Here is a 22,738-nt window from a genome sequence, read left to right as displayed (position 1 = left end):
AAATCAGAAGTTCTGTATTTAGAAATAATCCACCTTTGACTTGAGTCAGTATTTAGCGCTCCTGGAATGCTGAACAAAACAGCTCAGTGCAAAAGTTTCAGTGCATCACAAGAAAATGTCACGGTTAGAAGACTGTTGTTTGCAGTCATGATGGGGGATAGTATTGCTATAGCTTTAAGTTATTGGTGTGATATCAGGCTATCAAAATCTGTCTTAATTACTAGAAATACAGGGGTGGGGAGTAGAGTAGGAAGACAGTTTTGCTTAGAGACTGCACAGGCAAGGCTGCTATGCACTCATACTGCTTTTTCAGGTATTGTGGCAATAAGGCACAGGCCCCTCCTGAAGTAAGGGAGGTAAACTGAATATCCTTTCTTCTACATAGTGTTCCCCTTCTCTGTAGCATGGTCCAAACCCCAGATTCATTCCTTAAGTTTTGAAACAGAATCATCATGCATTATATTACTATTGGAATCTTTATACTGACTTGTATTTTTAATGAGAATTCATAAAACTTGTATCATTGGCATTGATCTAAGATTTGTAGAATAAACCCTACTGAATTCTAAAGTCAAGTCTTCTCTAGTGCTTAGGCTGTGTATTTTCTGATGTTCTCTTAAACCCCAGTCTGTTCAGGCCTAAACTGAAATAGAACAGTGCACAGCACTAGCTCAGCCATCCCTTCATGCTGGTAGAGCAAAATGGTTACAATACATTTCCTCTTAAATTGTTTCATTTTCAGAGGTTGAGAACTTCTGCCTCATGGGGAGTCCACACCATTACTGTCTACTGCTGTGCCCATTACTGATCATAAAAGGCAGATTTAAGTCTCCATGGATTAGCATTCTGCTTGTTCCATATATTGATGCAGCAGCTGTTGTTCCAGAAATGCTCACAGGCTGCTCTGTCAGCCATTCAGATCTGAGCTTTCCTAGTAACAGAGGATAACTTTAAGCAGATATTAACACGAGTCTGGCTTAGCTCATCTGCAGCCTGTGAATTTCAGCAATTAAAATACTCGAACACACCACAGAAACATTGCACTTTTTCTCTCAACAAGAGCTCTGCAACAGTCAAGGAAAGGAAGCAAAATTGTTTCCCTAGAGCCACTCCTACAAATAGCTGCCTGCATGCTCAGAGCAGCTCTCTAGATGGTGACCTTCAGCTTCCCAGTGTGGCAAATCACTGTGTGAGCTCTTCACACCTCCTTGTAGTAAGGTGCTTTTACAGCTGCATTTTCCCATATTTATACTGTAACCATGTCCTTACAACTTCTATCCTGAGGTACTATTAGCTAAAAGCTTACCTTATCCTCTGCTAGAATTCTCCAACAGCACTTAATCCAGAAAGTGCAAGGAGGTGAGGTGACAGCAAGAAAGTTTACAGAATCCTGTGTGTCTCTCTCAAGGTGAAGCCCTACTTAGATATCCCACTACCTGTCAGGTGGCATGTTAGAGGGCTTTGGAGCCCAGTCTGAAGCACGTTTTCAGAGGTGAGAGCGTTCTTAACCTGTTTCTAAGCTCTAACTGTGCAGCAAAAGGTGATGCTTGATAGAAACAAAACACAGCAACTTCAGCTTTTGACAGCAGTCAGACATCACAGGACCTACGGAGGTGCTCTTATGTTTGCACCCCTGCAAATGACATGGGCTGATTCAGGATGATGGCTGAGCTGCACAGTGCCATGGCAGGGCAGTGATGTGAGAGATGATCAGAAGAACACAGCTGAGGCTGGGGCTCTTTGCTGGCATTCTCCCGGCCCACGTGCCCTCAGCTGCTTCCTTTCCCACACAGTGACCATCCCCTCCAAAAACCACACAGGGTAAAATGCACTCACAGCTATGTATTTCAACCCTTCAGCAGTACAGGGAAGTGTCCTGCCTTTGGCAATGCCCACACAGCCTTTTCTGCCCTATGACTACCAGTCCACACCAGCTTGACAGGTCTCTGACCGCAAATTTCAGAGGTGAAAGGGTTAGAGCATTCCCAGGCTCTAGCTTCTGCTAAGACAAGATCCAAATATGCTCCATCACTCCAGGAACTAGCCAGAGATAGCAGGTTTCAGGGGCAGGAGCCCCTTCAGCACTGCTCAATGAGGTGCCTCAGAGGATTTGCAGCCCCACACAAAGCACAAAACATGTTTCCTTCCTCCTGCCCCAGACTAATGCTTTCTCAACTCCAGCTGATGGGAAGAGCCAGATAAGGGAGTGCCGGTAACAGTTTCATCAGACACCTGGTACATCCTGTGATCAGAACAGACAACTGTGACACAGCAGCCCCACAATACCCACTTTCCATTGAGAACTCCTCCCATTTCTACCTTTGCCCAGCTTCTACTGGTAATAAATTATGGAAATAAGCTCAAGTTGTAAAGTCACATGCTCTGTAAGTGACAACCCTTGGGCCTTGGCATGGCTAAGCCACAGTCCCCTGCCTGCCACCTGTGCAAGCACCATGCCCTCCTCCCCTTGCAGCCACGAGCTGATCATCCAGTGAGCCAGTGGCAGATGAGGGTTGGTGCCATCAAGCTGACTGTGCACACACAGCAGGGGCAAAGATTTGCTGTTTTGTTCAACCCACACAGCTGGTAAGCACCAACCCCCCTGCTTTGCAAGAACAGGCCACACAGAGCATGACACTATGAGAAATGCTTTGCAGCACTGTGGCGTGGGCATCTGGACATGAGACAAGAAAGGAATTCAGGCTGCAATTTAGAATTTATTCTGAACAAAAGCACACTGGGAGCTACTGAAAACATGCACAGGAAATAGCAGATTCTCCTCTCCAACTCCCTGGTTAACACTAATTCACTGAAATGCCACTTGATAAATGCCAGTTTTCTCTCCAATTCTGACTTGTGCTGATCCACAGCAGAGAGTGCAGCACTTCCTCATAGACCTTGGTCTGAGGGCGATCTCAGGTGCTGCAGAAATGGGGTAGCCTTCCTTCCTGGCTCACCACTCCCTTGGGCACAGCTCCTCAGAATCACAGAGGAAAGAACCTCAGGAGATCATAGAGTCCAACCCCCCTGCAAAAGCAGGCACCCTCCAACAGGTCACACAGGTAGATGTCCACATGGGAGCATCTCCATAGAAGGAGACTCCACAACATCTCGGGCAGCCTGTTCCACTGCATCAACAGCCTTACTGTGACAGAGTCTTCCACACATCAGTACAGAACTTCTTATGTTCAAGTTTCTGGCCAACTTAACAAAAGCAAACACCATAGTCCAAAGATTAACACAGAAGTTACTACTACATTTTGTAATAATCATTCTTAGGTGATTAGCACTGCTTTACACCAAGACACTGAAGACATGGAACAAGAACCAGCTGTGAGAGCTAGGACCCAAGCCTTGAACAAATCCCTGTTCAGCTGTAACTACGGGGACCTCTATTCAGCAACGTGAGACTTGTTTTTCACAAGGAATCCCTTCAGACACAATCCTCCCCTTCTGCATTTCACACTCCTTGTCTTAATGTGCAAAGTCTGGAAGAGATGCAGAAGACGCAGACAGTTTCTCCTGGAAGGAAGGGTGTCCCATGGAACACTGCAGTCCTCATACAGATTGGTGGCTGACTATGCTTGTAGACCAGCCAGAAGCACCCTTCTCACTGAGCAAAGCTGCTTCTCAGCGCATCTACCACAGGATGCCATTCGAGTGGTAAGCCAGGCCCCCTGGCCTGCAGCTGTTTGCTATACGCAAACAAACAATGACACAGGCTTATGAAGCACTGGCCTACATTCAGAAATAGCACGCTCCCAGGGAGGCAGGCAGGCACGCAAGCAGGAGGGGTGAGTGATGCTCATCTGACATGAAGCCCCTGCCTGCATCTCCACAGATGCTGCAAGGTACAGCATGAGCTCTGCAGCACAGGCACTCGTGTGAGCAGCCCCTGCTTCTGAGAACCTGCAGCACGCATGGGTAGAGATGCTGCAGCACATACCAGCCATTCTAAGGTAGCCTGTAGGCACCGTAGATGTGGCTTCTGCAAGGGAGGTTTGAAGGCACAGTGCTATCCAAGGGATGAGAGCTAGAGCTTGTCCTACTGCTCCAAGAAGCCTTTACTCACACAAGCATCAGATCTAACTGACTCAGCAGCAGTAAACCTGACTGTGACCAGGAAACCTTTCACTAGGAAAAGTATTGATTGTGAGGCTGCTCATTACAATACAGCAGCTGGTTTTTCATCAACTTGTTTCTCTCCAAGGTTAAAATGGAGATCACAGGTCAAGAGGAGCATCGTGCTTTGTGCCTCTAAGCAAGACTGTCCAATGCTATTCCCACAAGAAACATCACAGAAACAAGGAAGAGAGCTTACAGAAGCAGCATGCAGCTTTGCTTCCAACCCAGTCAGAGTCCTATCAAATCCTAACGGAGACACTGTGACCATACACACAAACTGTGCTCAAACACCGATGCTTTGTGCTGTACCCCTGCAAGAACACCTCTCTCCCAGCCCCAGCTCAGAGCCATCCCTCAGCAGCACACCAGAGCACACCAACATGGCCAGCAGCTGCGCAGCATGGGGACACAGCATGCCAGGAACACTACCCTGCTGTTTGTGCTGCTGCCCAACCTGAAGTCACATTATTTTGTTACTGCTCTCCCCTAAACATGCATCCCTTTTCAATAAGAAATACCAGTCTATTTGAAATCAGACTCTGATGCTATAATCAGACACATCTCGGGCACACACTGCTTCACTACGCTCTGGCACTTGTGAACCTACAGGAGCATTTTACTCCCATAAGGAACATCTCCCAGGTGTTACATGCATGAAGCAGATGTCAGCTCCTTACTATCAGCTACTTGTTCAGTATCTGCCCCTATTTATTGCTCATGGCTCACTAATGCAGGCAGGGTTGGGCAGTCACAGCCCTTTGGAACTCTCAGCACCAGGAAGGACTGCCAGAACCCATCTGTGGCTGACTGCTCTAAAGGATCAGCCCAAAACAAAGGCCAGGCCCCACAAGCACAAGCTCTCACTGCTCAGTCCCACTTCTGCTTTCTCACCCCAGCACTAAGGAGGCAGCTCCTGCCTCAAAGCATTCCTTGCAGCAGCACCAGGAGGCAGAGTAGCTGCAGTAACTATCTTTTTCCCTACCCAAATAGCCTGGATAAATATTTCACATCACTCACATCATTACTGCAATGACAACTCTGCTCTTCTTAAAAGGACTACATGTAAGGGAGTGCTGTGCTGGAGGCCTCCAGACACAGGCAGCAACAGAGGTCCTATGGCATTGTGATCAGACAGCTGCACTGGTGTGCAAGCTGCAGGCACAGGGTTGCACGCAGCTCCCCACTACCTGGCAGTTCATAAGCAAGTATTTGTTGTGCACGACTCCCACAGAGCTCAGCACAACTAAAATACATACAGGTTCTTTAGAAACCTGTCAAAGTCAACTGGGCAGCACAGGGCCCAAATATCACAGACTGCACTCCCAATCTGTCGAGCTATGCTGGAATCCACACCTACCAAACAGTACTGTGAGAGGGGGGAAACAAAGACATTAGAAAACCTTTTAGATACACCATATCTCAAGCTTGCCATTAGCTACTCAGCATACTTATGCAATCAAAAGGGAGGTGGAGGTATCAGTGGTCAATTGTGAGAGATGGGTGAGAAGTCTCAAAAGGAGCAAGGTTAGCTTCCACCTGCAATGCAAGGATCTATATGTGCACAGGGGAATTCCCAAAGCCACAATGCTTAAAAATCTTGTTTCAGGAGAATAGAGATCCATTTCAGCTCTTCCTTGCACTGACTGCTATTGGCTGACAGGAGGCACAGCAGCAGTGCCACTGCTGCACAGATAACCATTTAGAGCATCTCTTGGAACCACCGTAAGGCACATTAGCTTCATACTCTTTACAGAAGGACTGCAAAGGCAGTTTTATAACCTTGAAATATTTCTATGCACATTTGGAACCACTCCATCATACAGTAACATCAACCATTGGACTCTGTACATTTGAATACATTGTTTTGCCCCTTTGATTTATGTGCATGTAATAACAGAAGGAACAAGCATCTGCACAAAGTTCAAACTACTTTCCTTATTGAAGAGCTTGCACAACTGCTTACCCAGAAGGCCTTTAACAATATCTTTGGTCCATTTATGGGGCTGAGATAGAAGCATTTTCAGGTACCTCAGTATTAGCTGGAAAAATCAATTTTCTTTTTTACATTTCTTTATCAATGAAGATAACAGCGATGATGTTTGTTTCACAGAAACCAGGAGATGCTATATCTTCAAAAGGATAGAAATCAGATGAAAAGCGATTTGTCTCCATTTGGGACCAAGAATTTTCCAGAGTTGCTTTATCAAAAGCAAATCTCCTACACTCTAAGTACCAGAAATGCATCCAGCTGTTTCATGAATCAGCCAATATTAGGCGTCTAACAACTTTCACATGCCCACATTCAATGTTGTATATGAAACAAACAGCTTACCACTCTGCCTGAGGCTTCCAAACAGAGTAAATCACTCTGGGGACAAAGAGCTTCACACAACACCATACCACAGCTTAGAAAGACATGTTTAGAGGAAACGCGGGCTGCCCAGACAAGAAACACCCATTTCCAAGAACCTTATCTCTGCAGGATACTTCCAACAAGACATGAGAATAGACACTAATACCATGAGCTACACTGTAGAATACTAGCATTTTATTCCTGAAGTCCCTAATTCAATGTCCTATGTACAGCAGAAAAGCACAAGAAAAAAAAAGATTTGGATTGGAATTATCCAACTGAGAGTAGCCAGTCCACTCCAGCCCTACGGATCCCTGGCAGAACACTGTGCCAAACTCATCCATGCTGTCCGTGTTTCTAAACATTTCTTTTCCAGAACTCTGACTTCAGTGGATGTTTTGTGGCAATACTTTCTGCACTATCAGATCTTCAAAGGATAAGATACCCAATGTCTTAAACGGTTAAATACATAATCACTTGGAGGCAGTACAGCCACGGCCCCATCAAAATTATTATCATCAATTAAAACCAAGGCAGGTATTGTTACAACTATTAGTTTCTAAACTTGCAAGTTCTTTCTCACCTGCAACCAAATAGTTGCTGAGTTCTGAAGTGTAACATGTAATGTTGACTTTTAATTTGTTTGTTTTTTTATGATTTAACAACCTATACTGCTCACATGCCTCTCTCACAGGTCTAGTCATTATCTCGTGACTGGGTTGCTGTGCATGCCACAGAATATGCCTCTGTAACATGCAGTTCCCTGGGACATGCAGCCATATCCACCAGCTACTGCACAACTCAAACAGAGCCACTGCTCCAGTGCCTCCTGGCTCACTTTCTCTACCACGGTTTTTGCCTTTCAGCTTCCTTTTGGTGCTGCTTGTGACTTTCCTTAAAGCTTTATTTTCTGGAGTCTTAGATCTTTGTTGAAAGAGAAAACAGTAATAATTGAAAAGTAAAATAGTTCCTGACCTATGAAAAAGCAGCGAGTGCTGTGCAGTGGGAGCAGAGCTTTGCAATTTGCTTGCAGGCACCTGCAGGGCCTGGCCCCCTGGCAGCACAGGGCTTGCTATACCTTGCTTTTTTTCCCCTACAGCCTTTTCCAGCCAAGAAACCGTTTCTGGTAGTTCATTTCATGTCATCATTTACGTGGGCATGCAATTCACTCTGTTGTGTGCTGGGAAACATGTAAAGTCACATCCCAGCACCAGAAATCACCAGTGCAAGTCTGCATTTGCCAGTGCTTCTGCTTTTGAAAGAACGCTTTAACATTCGCCTTGCTTCAAGCTGCAAAAACATTTCCTATCCACACTGCTAGCAAAAAGGGCTGCTAAAAAATCTCTTCAGATGAATACCTGTGTCTCAGTGGAACAGTACACCATGAGATCCAAGCAAAGAAACTGGCACACAACATGGATTAGGCAATGCTTGCATGGTGCGGCACTTCCTGGCAAAAATGAAATGCAGCCATAGGCTGACATCCACTTGGTCCTGAGCCAAGAGCAGAGCATTAGAGAAGCCGGGTTATGAATAACCTCCCTGGAGATTCTTGGGGGTTGATTTTGAGCTTTTGGATAAATTCAATCCCAGAACATTATGCAGATGCAGACTTGAAGATCTACATCCTCCTGAAATGTCTGCCAGCCTCACAAAAACCACGTCACAGCATCTGATTCTCCCACCAAAGCTGATTAAAATCAGCTGATTGTCCAGATCCAGACATAAGAAAATATATACATATCACATTTCAGGAAAGGTTTCAGCTACAAGTTTGGTTCCGTACACTTGTCACAAAAGGGCTTTGGTTCTCTATCCCCTAGACTGGCATTGCCCATTATAGATGGAGATGATAGCATTTCCAAGGCATGCATCCATACCGAGGACATTGCAAACCTCAAAGCTGATCTCCAGGATCACCACACAAAGAGAGCTGAGGCTTGCCAGCACAATCCAATACAAAAACAAAGCAGGTGAACAGTGCTGGCTGTATGCATGCACTCTGGCTCCACGTTTCCCATAGGCATACATCACTGCAGCAGATCCATCTTGTGCTATTTTTCTGTGGCTTGTTCGAGAGCACGACTGCAGAAAGAATCACTGCGCAGAGGCATTCAGCACACACAGCTTTTGCGTATGCTGAAACAAACTCCAGCCTCCCCCAGGACTAACCACTGTGTTTCAGACACACGTCAGGCACAGCACGCTCCCCTGAGGACATCAGCCTTACCCAAGGCTCCCACCTGACACAGGGTGCTGACTGAGTGCCTGGGGAGGGGGCTGCTGGCTGCAGGGACCACTAATGCCTCCAGACAGAGCACAGAAGGCAACATCACTGCCCTTTGGCACGCAGCCTGGGAGGCAAGATTAAACATGTCAGTGTGATGGGTCAGAGACACCCCGCAGCCATCCTGCTGTGATCTTGGGAACCCTGCCAGAGGGAAGCTTTCATTTCTGGAGCATCCCCAACCTACTCTTGCTGCTTTCAGCATGCTCTTCTCCTCCTTTCATTCCTCTCTCTCTCAACTGATGCTGCACTCTGCTAGCTCCTGGAGAGAAATAGGGCGAACATAACCTGATTAACCAAGGGGACTTGGGCAGAAGGGGGCGGGAGGTAGGAGATTAACAGGCAGAGAAACACAGAGCCCTTCCTGCCTGCATTAGCTTTTGCCTATTCAATAATTAAAGTGCTTTGTGGTGACTTTGGAATTTGCTATGAAAGCTTCTCGTAAACTCTGTTTCAGCATGCACACATCAAAAGAAAGAGAACATTTGGTCTGACAAGCTGAATTTTCTTTCCTACTCCAGGGTCAGTCAGGAGCTTAATAATCACTTGGATGCAAGCCTTCAGCTCCATTTTAAAGCAAAAGGGTCCCCCTCACTGTTTGTTCATCTATCGACAGCTTGAATCCAGCTTTTATTTGGCCAGCCATATTGGAAGCATGGGTTGGAGGTTAACACAGGCTTTCTCCCTTTCACTTGCAGAGAAACCCCCGAGGCATTCACCAGTCCCTACAGGTTTATCTGAATAAAGAACACATTAAACAGGCCCTGACTTCCTTCCAAGATCATTTCCATACCCTTTTTGATTTCTAGCCATTCTTTCTTGCTTACCATATAGATGTTTCAAGAAAGTGTTCCCATATGCAGAGAAGATGCCTTCCCCGACCTTCATGCAGCTATTTTTAGCTACTCTTATGTGCCTAAGAACTCCTACTGAGATCACGCACTGAATTAACCAGCTGTCAGTAACCTTTCTCCAAGAGATATTAAATGTTACTGAGGGATTTTTGGTTTGCTTTTACTTTAAAAAGTAAATCATCCCAACATAATGCTGCACTGACTCCAGAACTTCAGGTGTTCTGCTTCCAAGGAAGCATATTTTATCACAGAATGCAAGACAGGTTAGTAGTCAAAGAATGACTGTTCAACATTACTGCTAGGGATATACAAATAGGCAGAAGAGAATAAGGATGTATCCTTCATTTAGAAGACCCCAAAAATGTATTGAGTACACTCAGCCTTCACTTCTCAAGACCAAACCTAGCAACAGTAATACTATTTAGTTCTACAAGTTGCACAATGAGAGAGATTGCTCTTCCTCATAGTAACGCTGAGGGCACAAACAGTTGATAAGATTAAAAATGAAAGAACTTGGGGCTGGCTGCAGCCAAACGTACAGAATAATATTCCAGGCGATGCAGCAGACCTAGCTCCTTTTGTCTGAAGGCATAAAAGCATCACGTCACACACCAGAGACCCAGGCTCTGCTCCATCTCTCATCTCACAAATCCTAATGCTGAAATTTCTCTACCCAACTGGCACTGCCCTGCCACAAATACTTCAGCCTGGAAGCCAAGTATGAAGAAACATGTAAAGCCTGGGTAAAGCAGAGAGAATCAGTGAAAAGTGGCATACCTTGCATTTGCCACACCCAGGACATAGGCTGGCTGTTCCTTTTACCATTAGGCCCAAGCTAGAGAAACAAAAGATTCTGCAAGCATCAGGATTGCTTCTGTAGCAGCACAAAGTCAGGCACCCGCTCTCTTTTGTAACACCCTCCACTTTAAGAAAGACTTCTTATAGATTGCAAAACAACAGGTCTATGCCCTGCAAGCATTTGCTAAATATTTGTAGTAAAGTTTCAACTAAACTCATGAATCAAGGCACCACAAACCAGCAACGCCAGGTTCAGCACAGTCATGTGGAAATGATTTGTTGGCAATGAAATCTTGCTGCTCGCCTATTTAAGTTTTAAGTGTAAATAGGAAAAACAAATTGACAGAACTACAGGTCAGTATTTGTTATGATGATGTCTAGATAATTATGTCTATATACTGTCTAGATAATTATGATGTTATGATGTGGAATATCAATAATACAACAAAAATCATAGAACCATAACAGTATTCACATAACATATTCCTGAAAATATCCAGTGTGCTAATGCCAGAGATGTATTTAGTAACCATTTTGCCCATCTGTGGTTCCACTTCTCAGCCTTGCTTTGTTTCTTCAATTAGCAAGCTCTTTACTGAAGAGCCACTGCATGTGTTCACAGTACTGTGCCACTGCCAGATATGTTGGTACCTGCTTGGAGTACATTAAGAATCTTTCTGCCATTGTGTAAGGAAACAGTCAGAAGACTCTTCAGCCAGGCAGGCTGCACCTCTCACTACTCAGTCTCATCTTCGTTTAGAAACACTGCCACATCTTAAACTTTCAGTACTGAGTCATCATACATCATACTGTGTTTCAATTAAGAATTAGGGAAATTTGAAATTAAAAAAAGACAGTGAAGAAAATCAAGATTGGAAAATAAATCTTTATGATCATCTTGAATAAGATCACAAACCAATCCCCTCTTCCTGCCAAGCCACACTTTGAACCTCTACCTGAGGCACAGCAGGACTTAGAACACACACCTAACTCTGCAGTAAAAAGGATGAGGTCTACAGCAAAAACTCCTGTGAGGAGAACACAGACCACCTAATACCTACAGCAGCCAGCTAACACAGAGCTACAACATGCTTAGATGATGGGGTAAACCTCTAATGGATAACACAAGTTAGGAGAACTTTGTCATTAAGGAGAAGGTGTGTGCCTTTCTCCTCCTTAGCTATCTTCTGCTTATAAAATAAAATTAAACAACCATATTTAAAAGTCCAGGGACCAGAACTCTTTAAAAGATAATATTAATAGTTTTTCCACTGGGGAGTTGTTCTATTTCCACTCCAGCAGCTCATTCTGCTGGGAGTACATACGATATAGATGGTATTTAAGAACCCTGCCCGATAACCTCTCTCAGGACAGTACCTGCCTTCCACCATCTGCCCACAGGGCTGCATTCACCCACACAGAAACCAGCAACAGCCACCATAAAAACAAACACATAAAAGAGTACCTTGTGCAGAGACAGTGAAGTTATTTCTCCCATCTGAGAACAGCAGAAAAGTTCAACTCTGTAACACAAGCCGAAGCCACCCCTCAGGACTGCTATCATCCTAGGGCTGAGCCAGCCCAGCTGCAGCTCCTTTAAAGAACCTCAGGTGTGGGGGGACTAAAATGAAAGCAGCTGGTTGCCTGGCTCCATTCTATTGATAAGTCTGCTGAACTGTAAGTTAAGCTTCACCTTCCTTCTTCTACAGCCTCTTCTAGGGAGTGAATTGTAATTTATTGCATAGAAGGGACACACGTTTTCCACATCTGCTGGAAATTCTGCAAAATCAGAAGGTGATTATGTCTTGGTCTCTAGCTTTCCTACACCACGTGCAGAGCTAGATTTCATTTACCAGGATCCATGAAGAGCTACAGGAACCAGGTGTTACAAGCTCCAGAAACCACTAGGAGCTGGGGAAGTTGCATTTTATAGCACTGATGTCTTCAGCAAAAGCTGTGAGGAGAAGTATCTTCTGTACTGAAGCATGTTCCCCCATGAAAACCTGGAACAAACTATTTTTGTTGCCTAGGACTTCCTTGACCATACAACTTTATGCTGCTGAAGTGTCCTGACTATGATCCTACTGTCTCCTAAGAGATTAAAGAGAGAAAGGGATGAGTTTGTGTTTTGCTTGTGAAGTTTCTGGAAGTCTCTTCACCAAGTCTGTGTAACGTTCAGACAAACTCTGTTTTCTACGGTGGTCATACAGCCCAGTAACTTCTCAACTACTGGGTGCCATGTTTCCAACAGTGTAACCTGGCATTTTATCTCATAGAAATAAGAGTTCTGCCACAGTCATATTTGCATGATATATAACAGAGAATATATAACCTGCTGTCATTCTGAATGTGCTCAGGATCAATCAGATATGCAAAATCTGGAACGCTGGAAAGTATCTTTGAGGAAGAGAACACTGTGATGAGACTTAGTCTACTGTAACTTCTTTTGCTTTTATTCTTTGGCACACACTAAGCCCGCAGAACGGCCAAGTCTGTCTATGAGTTCCTTGATATGTCCATTAGCACCTTCTTTGCTCTCATCCCTCTTATGGGAGAAATAACAAATGACGTGTGTTTTTCATTGGAGGGGAGACCAACACTGTGCCACTAAGTGTACTGCGTCACGAATGGGGTGAACCACTAAAAACCACAAAAGTTGCCTTTTCAGGACTCCACAGCTCTTTACCCTGAGCAAACCAGCATGCTGCCATGGGATGTACTGAGAAAGCACCCTGGGAAAATCAAACCTGACAGCTGCAGAATTAATATGAATATTAAAATAAGGGCAAGGAGGCCTCTGCTCCAGATGGAGTATAGGGACATGCTGCTGACCTTTTGCTGCTGAACCTGCCTGCCCTCTGGAATTGGCAAGCTGCAGTGGCAGCGGTCTGCAGCCCTCCTCTCATATCCCTTAATGGCTCCTTACTGTAATTTATAGAAAGTCTCCACTTACTGCAACCTGCCAGGTGCTCAAAATCAGCATAAGAAACAGAGTTCAGCTTCAGATACTGCCAGTCTAGAAGGTATGGGTGAGAGGGTGTGTTAATGATTATGCTCTTTTAGCTATCAGTAGAAGGCAGGTGCTGAACCAGCTGAGACATCTCTGTGACTTTGTTAGGCAAAGACTGAATAGTGATTCCTACCCACCAGGCTGCTCTTACATCACTCTCTGACCACGTGATTTATCTAAGCATCCCATTTCCTGCAGCTCCTAAGTAAATGAATAAATATTCAGTTACATAAAAGGAAGGGTTTGGCTTGAAGAATTCTGCACAGTGACTCATGTTTCCATGAGTAAATTCCATGCTTTAGAAAGCAAGACAGCCATGTATTCCGTTTTGTCCAGTGACAGTTTGGGAAGCTGCTACAAGAAAAAAAGTTTTCTTTAGCTTTATACAGAATGCGTAATCCATTGTGCTTACAAACATAACCAGCCTTTTTGGGTGAAAAGAAAAACTGCTGTAACTTGGAAGTTCTGAGTATTGAAACACGTCAGCTAGAAAGCAGATTGCAATTAAAAAAAAAAAAAAGGTCTGTAAGGACTCTGGAGAAGTAAGTGCTTCAGAAAATGACAATTACTTACACAAGTTCCATATATATTGCCCTGGTGCACACTTACAAATAGGCTGCAGAAATATATATGTAAAAAGCACCTGGAAATGAGAATTGCATCAGCTAGCACATCCCCCCACCCCTCCCACTTGCCACAATGACAGTGCAAAGAAAGAGAAGCAGCAAAAGCAGGAGATCTCTGCAATAGCAGTAACTGCACTGCACTATAACAACAATGCACAGAAACATGGGAAGAGGGGTCCAGTGGTGTTCAGACCATGGCTAATCAGTTACAGTGATACCTGTTAGTGCAAGACAAGGTGAAACTCACCCTTTAGCTCTCAGTTCTGAGGACAGTTCAAATGGTTTGATGTGGCTATGCTGTCAAATTTTGAGGAACACAAAATAAGAACTTTATGGTGTATGAACCAATTTTCTTTATTTTGCCCTTAGAAATATCTAAAAATTGCAAGAGTTCTCCCTCTGAGAGGTTTTCTGTGTTGACCATTTAGCCAGTCTTTTGAGTATGCCAATCTTTTAATCAAAGTACTTAGTGCTGTCGTCCAGCCTTCTCTGATTTAGATACAGAACCTTTCATTTTGCATTTTGCTTTACAATGCTGTTTCATAATTATCTAAATCCTACAGTACCACTGTCCATCAGATAAAGACTTTTCTCATTTTATAAAGGAGAAACTAAGCCATAAAACCAGATGAATCTGTTCAGGTCTCAGCGTAAATTAAAGGGAGAAACAGGACTGGAACATGACATAGCTATGTCCAGTGGCAGGTTTTCCCTTCACACACTGACATCTTAAGAAAGCAAAGGCCTTGAGTGAGAGCAAAAGTAGGATCAATCATGCTGGGAATAACACTGCTGAGTTTTAGAAGCAAGTTAGACCTCAGATAAAGCAGCAAGATTTCACTGACCTCTCCTGGGCTGGTCAACACCAACAGTGGGTTAATGCCAACCTCCTAGCTGGGCTTTGGCTCTTACTGCACGTATGTGCATGTTGCAGTTTGGCATCATCATCCATCCCAGCAGCACCATCAGACTGAACTTCTGACTTTCAGGAGCAAGGACCTGAGAAAAGAGTAGAAGTTAAACGACACTGCGTAGAACCTCATGTGTAGTAGCAGAGTGGAGAGAAATCCACTAACACTTTGTGTTTAACTGGAAATAGCAAGGGGTACACATTGAATTCACATTCCACAACTTTCTCGTGACTTTGTGACAAAGCTTTAGTTGGTATCTCATAGTTTAAATGCATTGTTTAATATGAATCCTTTCTGTTACTCACCAGTGCCTAATCAAATGCTACCTGAGTTCAGTGGGAATGCTCTGCTTGTTAGTCTGACAGAAAAAATCAAAACATGTCCTTATTCAGCAACTGCTATTGCTTTATTTTTCACGTTTGGTTTGCAAAAGCTAATTTGGAAAAATGGGCAAGCAGACTGAGGAAAGAACAATCTTCTCTAGAGAGACTTTGTCACATTTCAAACATTTCTACTGCTCCAGCTACAGCACTTCCCACTTACTGTAATGGAAGGCAGCAGTGGGAAAATAACAGGAAGAATGAAATTACTTATGTATACTAGTGAGGAAGAATGGCCCCAACCCTACAAAGTCAGTCACTTAAAAGAAAAGAAAACAAACCTTTCCTCCATCTTCCATGTGCAAGAATAATGCCCTTCATGTCTTCACCTCATTCTGCTTTTTTTTTTTTTTTTTTTTTTAATTTGTTGTTATAAATCTTCTCAGTTAGAAGCTGTCTGAAGCAGAAAATCAGTGTCAATCATGCCAGGCAACTGCTCACCTCCTCAGCTTCTGCTGCTGCTCCTAAGATCACAAAGGACACATAAAATGATAAGTCTGGCATTTGCAGCCTTCTCAGTTTTGTAATGCAGGCGAGTTAACACTAGCATATTGAAAGCTGTCACCCATTTTTACCAAAACAAGGCTTCTGATCTGCTCACCATCACTGAAGATACGTCAGGACCATGATGGTTTTCAAACATCCTAGTTAGCCTTCTCTGGCCTACTGTACTAAAGGCAGGCCCTGTGGTATTTGAATAGGCACTAGACAGCTAAGAGGAACCTGATGCTATATGTTACCTTACATTATAAATAATGGAGATTTAGTCTCGGTTCTGTTCTCAGTAACAAGCAGCTCAAACATGAGCAAGTGAAGATTTTACTGGAGCCTATACCCCAAACCACATCCAATTTTATTTGCCTGAGGCAGTATTAGAACCATCTTACCACACCAATATTTTTCTCCTAAAAACTTTCACCATGACAGTAGTAAAGTACCATTTGCTCTATACTAGTTACATATTTAATGTGCTGGCCTATCCAGCCTTGGCTTAGAAGCCTCTTACACTCAGAACCTTTGGAAGCAGAATATTTTATGGAGAGAGAATAGTTATCGATCTTATTCTATCAAATGTTCATTTTCTATCCTGACAGCTAACACTCACAGTGTTGTGTAGATGCTGGTGCCTAGAACCCAAAGTGGATGAGATGTTCATGCTCACGCACACACAGTGTAAATATAAATTCCTGGGATGCAGAACCACACTTCCTAATCTCTCCTTGAGACTGCAGATGGAACAAGGTGCTCAGTGAACCCGGTGTAATACAAAATGACAGAACTACATTCTATGGTTTCCTTTTATTCTGCATTCATGCGGCACTGGGCTGACTCGGCACCCCTTGCACCTTTCCTTGTGCTCCTACAGCCTCGACCCTCCCACACTACGCAACTCACGGAAAGCATTTGTTCCTGCAGCACCAGCAAGGCACAAAGCACTTCTGCTTTTTGCGACCAATGTGTCACAGAATCACAGAACTGTAGGGGCTGGAAGGGAGCTCTAGAGATCATTGTGTGCAGCCCCCTTGCCAAAGCAGCTCCCTAGCCCAGGTTGCACAGGAAGGTGTCCAGGCAGGGCACGAACATCTCCAGAGGAGCCTCCACCGCCTCTGTGCAGCCCGTGCCAGCGCTCCGTCGCTGCTCTGTGAACAAGTCCCCACACACATTTGTGCAGAACTTCCTAGGCCTCATTTTGCGGCCATTTCCCCTCGTGGGTCTTTATCACGAGAAACAAAACCCACTTTTTCTGTCTCGAGATCCACGTAAATCTCTCCTTGCTCCAATTTTCAGATGTTTCCTCAGCGGGGGTTCCTCGTTTCTCTGGTTTCCACTACTGGACTCTCAAACACACGCTGAGGTGCTCCGCCACCATCCCCCCCCACCCCCCCCGCCGCCCTCCTCCCCGACGTGTCGGCGGGCACGTCCCCACCGCCGCGTCCCGCCCGCCGCACGTCAGCCGCCCGGCCCTTACTTAAGGCGGCGGCCGCTTCGCCCGCCCCGCCACGACCGCCGCCGCGCCGCAGGAGGAAGACGCCGGGTAGGAGCCGGCCGGGGCGCGCGCTGAAGGGGACGGGGCCGCTCCGGGGCGGGGGGGAGATGCGGTGGGCGCCGGCTGTGCCGCGCCAGGACTCGGCCCGCGCAGCTCCTGCCTCTCGTCGCGTGCCTGCGTGCTCTCCTGCTGGCAGCGGAGCGCTCGGCACGTGGAGCTCGCGGCCCATCTGACCGCGTCGGTCGATGGCTTGCGGGAAACTCTGCTAGGAAACAAATCCGTCGTCTTTGAGGAGCGCTGCGTTTGTAGGAAAGCCTTGCTAAGGTGTTGCGTAACTTCGGCTCCGAAAGGGCGTGAGACAGGGCGGCGGGACTGGAGACTGTGAGACTGAACTGCCTGTAGGAGCACTAAAATGGCTTCCTTTACCTAAGTGCAACATGGATGATCACTGAGAGCGTTCTGCAGTGCTGCTGGAGTGCCATCCAGCTTATAATCAATGCTTCTCAGGCTGTATTTGCAGGAACGATCTTAAACAGCGGCTGGGCAGCAGCGATTCAATTTTAAACCATTTGGTCTTATTGCCAGACACCATAGGCACAGAATTTGGACTTCATTTCTTGTTGTTGAACGAAGCCCACCTGCTTGATGTGAATAGCCTGGTGTCTGGAAGCTCCAAAGCCTGGAGAAATAACGTGCTGCTTTTCTCTCAGCAGTGCATCATGTCTCTCAAGGATCAGCTCATCCACAATGTCCACAAAGAGGAGCACGCTCATGCCCACAATAAGATCAGCGTGGTTGGCGTGGGTGCAGTCGGAATGGCGTGTGCCATCAGTGTCCTGATGAGGGTAAGTGTCAAGCTGGGGACCACCTGAGACCTAAAAGAGCGGGATGAGAAGTAATCTCCCTTTCTGGACTAATTGAGCTAGAGCATATGGTGATCTTTTGGTTGTACATCCCTTTCCTCGAACCTGAAGGAAGCAGCAAATTTCAGTAATTCCCTGTCAGTGGCTTGTAGTTCTTCTAAACCATGTTTTCCCCAGTACAGGACACAGTATGCTCTCACTTAAGAGCTGCCTTTACCATTGGCTAACTTCCAGATGCCCAGGAGCCATCTAACATTCTAGGCACACAGAAAGAGTAAGAACTGAGGAGTCATTTTGTCTGAAGCTGAGAATAGTGAGTAATGGAATACTTCTTTGCAGTGTGAACTGGAACAAGTGGTCCAAGGCAGTCTGAACTGTCTTACACATTGCATTATTATATTGAAAATGCTGTGGCAACACCAGGTTGTTTTCCTCAACTGCAAAGTAGATTACTTATGAACAACTATTAGATTGTTCTTCATTGCTGTCCTGCTAAATTGTCCAAGTATTTGACACAATGTAGATATGAAAAGTATAAAAGTAACTCAAAGTGGATGCCCCAGGAGACTAAATACCTGCTTTGGGAGGAAATTAAGTGATGCTGATGAATTCCATTGCTTAAATGGATCGCTATTTCCAAAAGAACTGTAACTTTGCAGTTTATCACACTCAGTAAAGAACTCAATTGATGATGATAAACTTAACTCTTTAATGCTGGTGTCACACAGGACTTGGCAGATGAACTTGCCCTTGTTGATGTTGTGGAGGACAAGCTGAAAGGAGAAATGCTTGATCTCCAGCACGGCAGTCTGTTCCTCAGAACACCAAAGATTACATCTGGCAAAGGCAAGTAGGCTCCAATGGAGTCACCTATTTCCAGTCAATAGCGATGTCAAACTGGCCATCCAAGCCTAGCACTTGTCCCCTGAGATTAGGCTGTGAGGACTTGCTAACTTTGTTTCTGCTACTACAGAAACAGTACTCAGCTGACACAGTTTCTTATATCTTTTTAAGGTTGGTCCAACTAGTACTTTCAGTACAGAAAAATGATTGCCTGAAGCTTAATGGTAGCTTGACCAGAGCAAGTAATAGCCATCTCACATACCGTAGTAACTATGTAGCTCCAACATCCAAAGTAGAAGAAAGTACTGTTCTTAAAATCTACTTTCTCCTTCTTCTGTGCAACTGTTGCACTGGAGGCCCTGCCAACAGCTACCCCCTATTTCCACCAATGGCTGAAAAGTGTGAAATACCATCAGTCAGATTGTGCATGGTAAGACTTGAACGTGCCTTTAAGGTTGCCACTTATGTCAATAGGCCAGCCTTCAAAGAAGTTGTTAAACTTTCTGTAGAAGCCAAGTCTAGAGTAACAATCCTCAAAATCGAGCATTTTAGATATCAACACTAAAAGCAAGTGGACTCCTGAACCAGAAAGTGGTCACGTTTGACACACAGCCTTTTGTCTGCAGATTACAGTGTGACTGCACACTCCAAGCTGGTCATTGTCACTGCTGGTGCCCGTCAGCAAGAAGGAGAAAGCCGTCTTAACTTGGTCCAACGCAATGTCAATATCTTCAAATTCATCATTCCCAATGTTGTGAAATACAGTCCTGACTGCAAGCTGCTGATTGTCTCAAACCCAGGTTTGTCTCGTGTTGCCTTAGCAAGAGATCTGGTCTAGAATAGCGTTTTCTTCAGTACAGTGGTGTCAGTGTATTAATATAACCAAGCATAGGTTTTAGCAAAGTTGTTACACCAACTGAACACATAGCAAAAAGTGTCATCTTCCCTCTCTGCACTCAGCAAGTTGACTCTTTGAGAAACCGGTCTCCTTCCAGCTTTTGGGCTGTCAGTTTAGCATAGGACACAGTAAGGAGCACTGTTAATCAGACTGTTAATGACTGGCACTTATCCTCCCTGTTTACTTACAGTGGATATTTTGACCTACGTGGCCTGGAAGATCAGTGGCTTTCCTAAACACCGTGTTATTGGTAGTGGCTGCAATCTGGACTCGGCCCGTTTCCGCCACCTCATGGGAGAAAGACTGGGCATCCATCCTCTGAGCTGCCATGGGTGGATTGTTGGAGAGCACGGAGACTCCAGTGGTAAGGGCAAAATCTGGCTGGTACACATAGCTTCTCACATTTTCTTTGCAAGAAACATAATCTGCAAGGGCTACACCAAAATGCTGCTCAGAGACTTTTGCACTGCAGCAACTTAAGAATGCAAGTCCTACTTTGTAAGTCTTCTGTAGCAACTGAGTAACCCTAGATGATCTATATTTGACCTGAGTTACTCTGCTTAGAAAAGGTCATTACTGTAACCTAAGGAGACTAAAAATGTCTAGGCTAAGTTGTTGCCATAACTCTTCAAAAAGCAAACTGAAGAAGCAAGAGGGTGAAGATCTTTGTAAGACTCCCAGAGATCTGCACTTTATCTAGTGGTAGTCACTCACTTGTCTTCACTGGCATCATTTGATTACTTCAAGAACCATAGTTAAGAATGGAAGTGTTGACTGAAGTCTAGATGAGGACAAGAGAAAGAACAACACTCTTCTCACTTAGTCTGCACTTTCTCTAGTACCAGCAGAGCAGCACTTTCTGCTTCCTGACACCCAATAGGGAGCATCTGGAACCCATTTTTATTTTGAGAAACTGTTGCACCACTTTTAGTTCATGTTGCTTAGGTGCTTTGTTTTCATAAAGGTACATTCAAAGCCTGCAACATGTATCAAGAATGGTGTTCATGAGTTGTGGGGTTCTTAACCTCACAACTTAGATTGGTCTTACTTCATACTGTTTTTGAAGTCAGTATAAACCTGTGATGTGTCACAAATTAATCCAGCTAGTTCCTACCTTACCTTAACTGTTAACTTGAGGATTAAACTGTTGTCTTATGGTGGGGAAGATTCTTCATTCTGTGAGGTAATTTAATCTCTGTGCAATTCAGTGCCTGTCTGGAGTGGAGTGAACGTCGCTGGTGTCTCCCTGAAGGCTCTTCATCCAGAGATGGGAACTGATGCAGACAAGGAGCACTGGAAGGAGGTTCACAAGCAGGTGGTGGACAGGTAATACCACTTTTTCTTCAACATGAGAACAAACAATGGAGAACTAAAACATCTCTGAACTGCATTATTCATTCCTGATTTAATAAGTGCCCAAAATGAAGGTCAAAATGCAGAAATGATCCAACTACAAGTGTGTTAAGTACTAATGCAGATTTGGCAGTTAATTTTTTGTGGTTAGTGAGCTTTAACTTGAAGTATTTTAATTTTCAAGTTTCCAACGTTAGTGAGGGACACGGTGTGAAATACAAACAGTGCATTTCAGTCCTGTCAGCCATAATTTGGAGGCAGCCTGCTGCGGACTTCAACTAGTTCCACTGATGCTACTTGATTTTTTTTTTTAATAAGTAACTTTCACTCTGCAGTGCCTATGAGGTCATCAAACTGAAGGGGTACACATCGTGGGCTATTGGCCTTTCTGTGGCAGATCTAGCTGAAACTATTATGAAGAACTTGAGAAGGGTGCACCCAATCTCTACAGCTGTGAAGGTGAGCACTCCTTTTTGCTGACTTACCTTTGTTTTAACTGAGGACAAAAAACTCAAGAATCCCGAAGAACAGTGATAACATCCTAACTTATATTAAGCTAACTTGAATTTTCCTCAGTCGAATACTCTATGAAACAGACATGCACAAATCCTAGCCTAACTATCCTTACCTACTTTTCAGGGCTTGCATGGAATAAAAGATGATGTCTTCCTAAGTGTTCCTTGTGTACTGGGCAGCAGTGGCATCACTGATGTAGTGAAGATGATCCTAAAACCTGATGAAGAGGAGAAAATAAAGAAGAGTGCAGATACACTGTGGGGAATTCAGAAAGAACTACAGTTTTAAAGCTGTCCAAGCACTTCAACATTTGCAGTTTAATGGTTTAGTGGTTTGTCTTAATGTTGCACTTTCCTAGTAGGTCAAATCCTTCAGTGTATGTATCTCAACTAGAACACAAACTAAAATGTGAACAAACAAGTTTCCTAAAGATGGCAATTAGGAAACTATTCTAGGGTTTTCCCTGTTCTCAGACACGTATGTTCTTAGCCAGAGCTCGAGCCACCTAGTAATGTACAGTGAAGTGGTGTGACATCAATCCAGCATTCAAAGCAGCACTGCCTAGAAGACCCTTTGCCTTTTCCTCACCTTCTTTAAACATTAGCCCAGAACAATAACTAACCAGCTATTACACAACGTGAAACCAAAGACTATTTTCTTGCAGTCATAGGATTGTCAGACTAAATGGACAAACCTCTGCCAGCTGAATAGCTTAAATATTTCACTGTTGGTAGGTCCAAATATCTTCCTAACACTGCTTTGGAATTTGTGTGTACTTTTTTTTTTAGAGGAACTTATTTTTGTGTACTGTATCAGACTAGTTGTAAATTTGTCTCCAAAGTACATTTAAAGAAAAGGTTAAAGTTTATATATGCAACAAGACAATGACCTGTAGTACCAGCTCCAACACCAAATAAACCACAAAATGTATTTC

The 22,738-nt window shown here is 44.4% G+C and overlaps 2 protein-coding genes across 3 annotated transcripts in view; one reads left to right on the top strand and one right to left on the bottom strand.

Annotated features, from left to right (window-relative positions):
• LOC136060573 (serum amyloid A protein) overlaps window positions 1-8,567 on the bottom strand; it is a 53,008-nt gene extending 44,441 nt beyond the window's left edge. Inside the window, exon 1 of the mRNA XM_065755239.1 lies at window positions 8,562-8,567. The gene's annotated coding sequence lies outside the window, so the exon portion shown is untranslated. The remainder of the gene's footprint in view (window positions 1-8,561) is intronic.
• Window positions 8,568-17,329: 8,762 nt separating this feature from the next.
• On the top strand, window positions 17,330-22,734 carry LDHA (lactate dehydrogenase A). Of its 2 annotated transcripts, none has more exons than XM_065755237.1 (8): window positions 17,330-17,379; window positions 18,045-18,176; window positions 18,923-19,040; window positions 19,664-19,837; window positions 20,126-20,299; window positions 21,144-21,261; window positions 21,624-21,747; window positions 21,928-22,734. In XM_065755237.1, exons 2-8 carry the CDS (start codon window positions 18,051-18,053, stop codon window positions 22,090-22,092), a joined length of 999 nt encoding a protein of 332 aa, XP_065611309.1. In that variant the 5' UTR covers window positions 17,330-17,379; window positions 18,045-18,050; the 3' UTR covers window positions 22,093-22,734. The 2 variants fall into 2 exon arrangements, with proteins under 2 accessions (XP_065611309.1, XP_065611308.1); XM_065755236.1 differs by having other exon boundaries at window positions 17,359-17,379; window positions 18,042-18,176.
• Window positions 22,735-22,738: the final 4 nt, after the last annotated feature.

This window comes from Cyrtonyx montezumae, unplaced genomic scaffold, assembly GCF_038088225.1.
Source record: "Cyrtonyx montezumae isolate F1298 unplaced genomic scaffold, pur_monq_1.0 scaffold_10, whole genome shotgun sequence".
NCBI lineage: Eukaryota > Metazoa > Chordata > Aves > Galliformes > Odontophoridae > Cyrtonyx > Cyrtonyx montezumae.
This window is presented reverse-complemented; position numbering and strand designations above follow the sequence as displayed.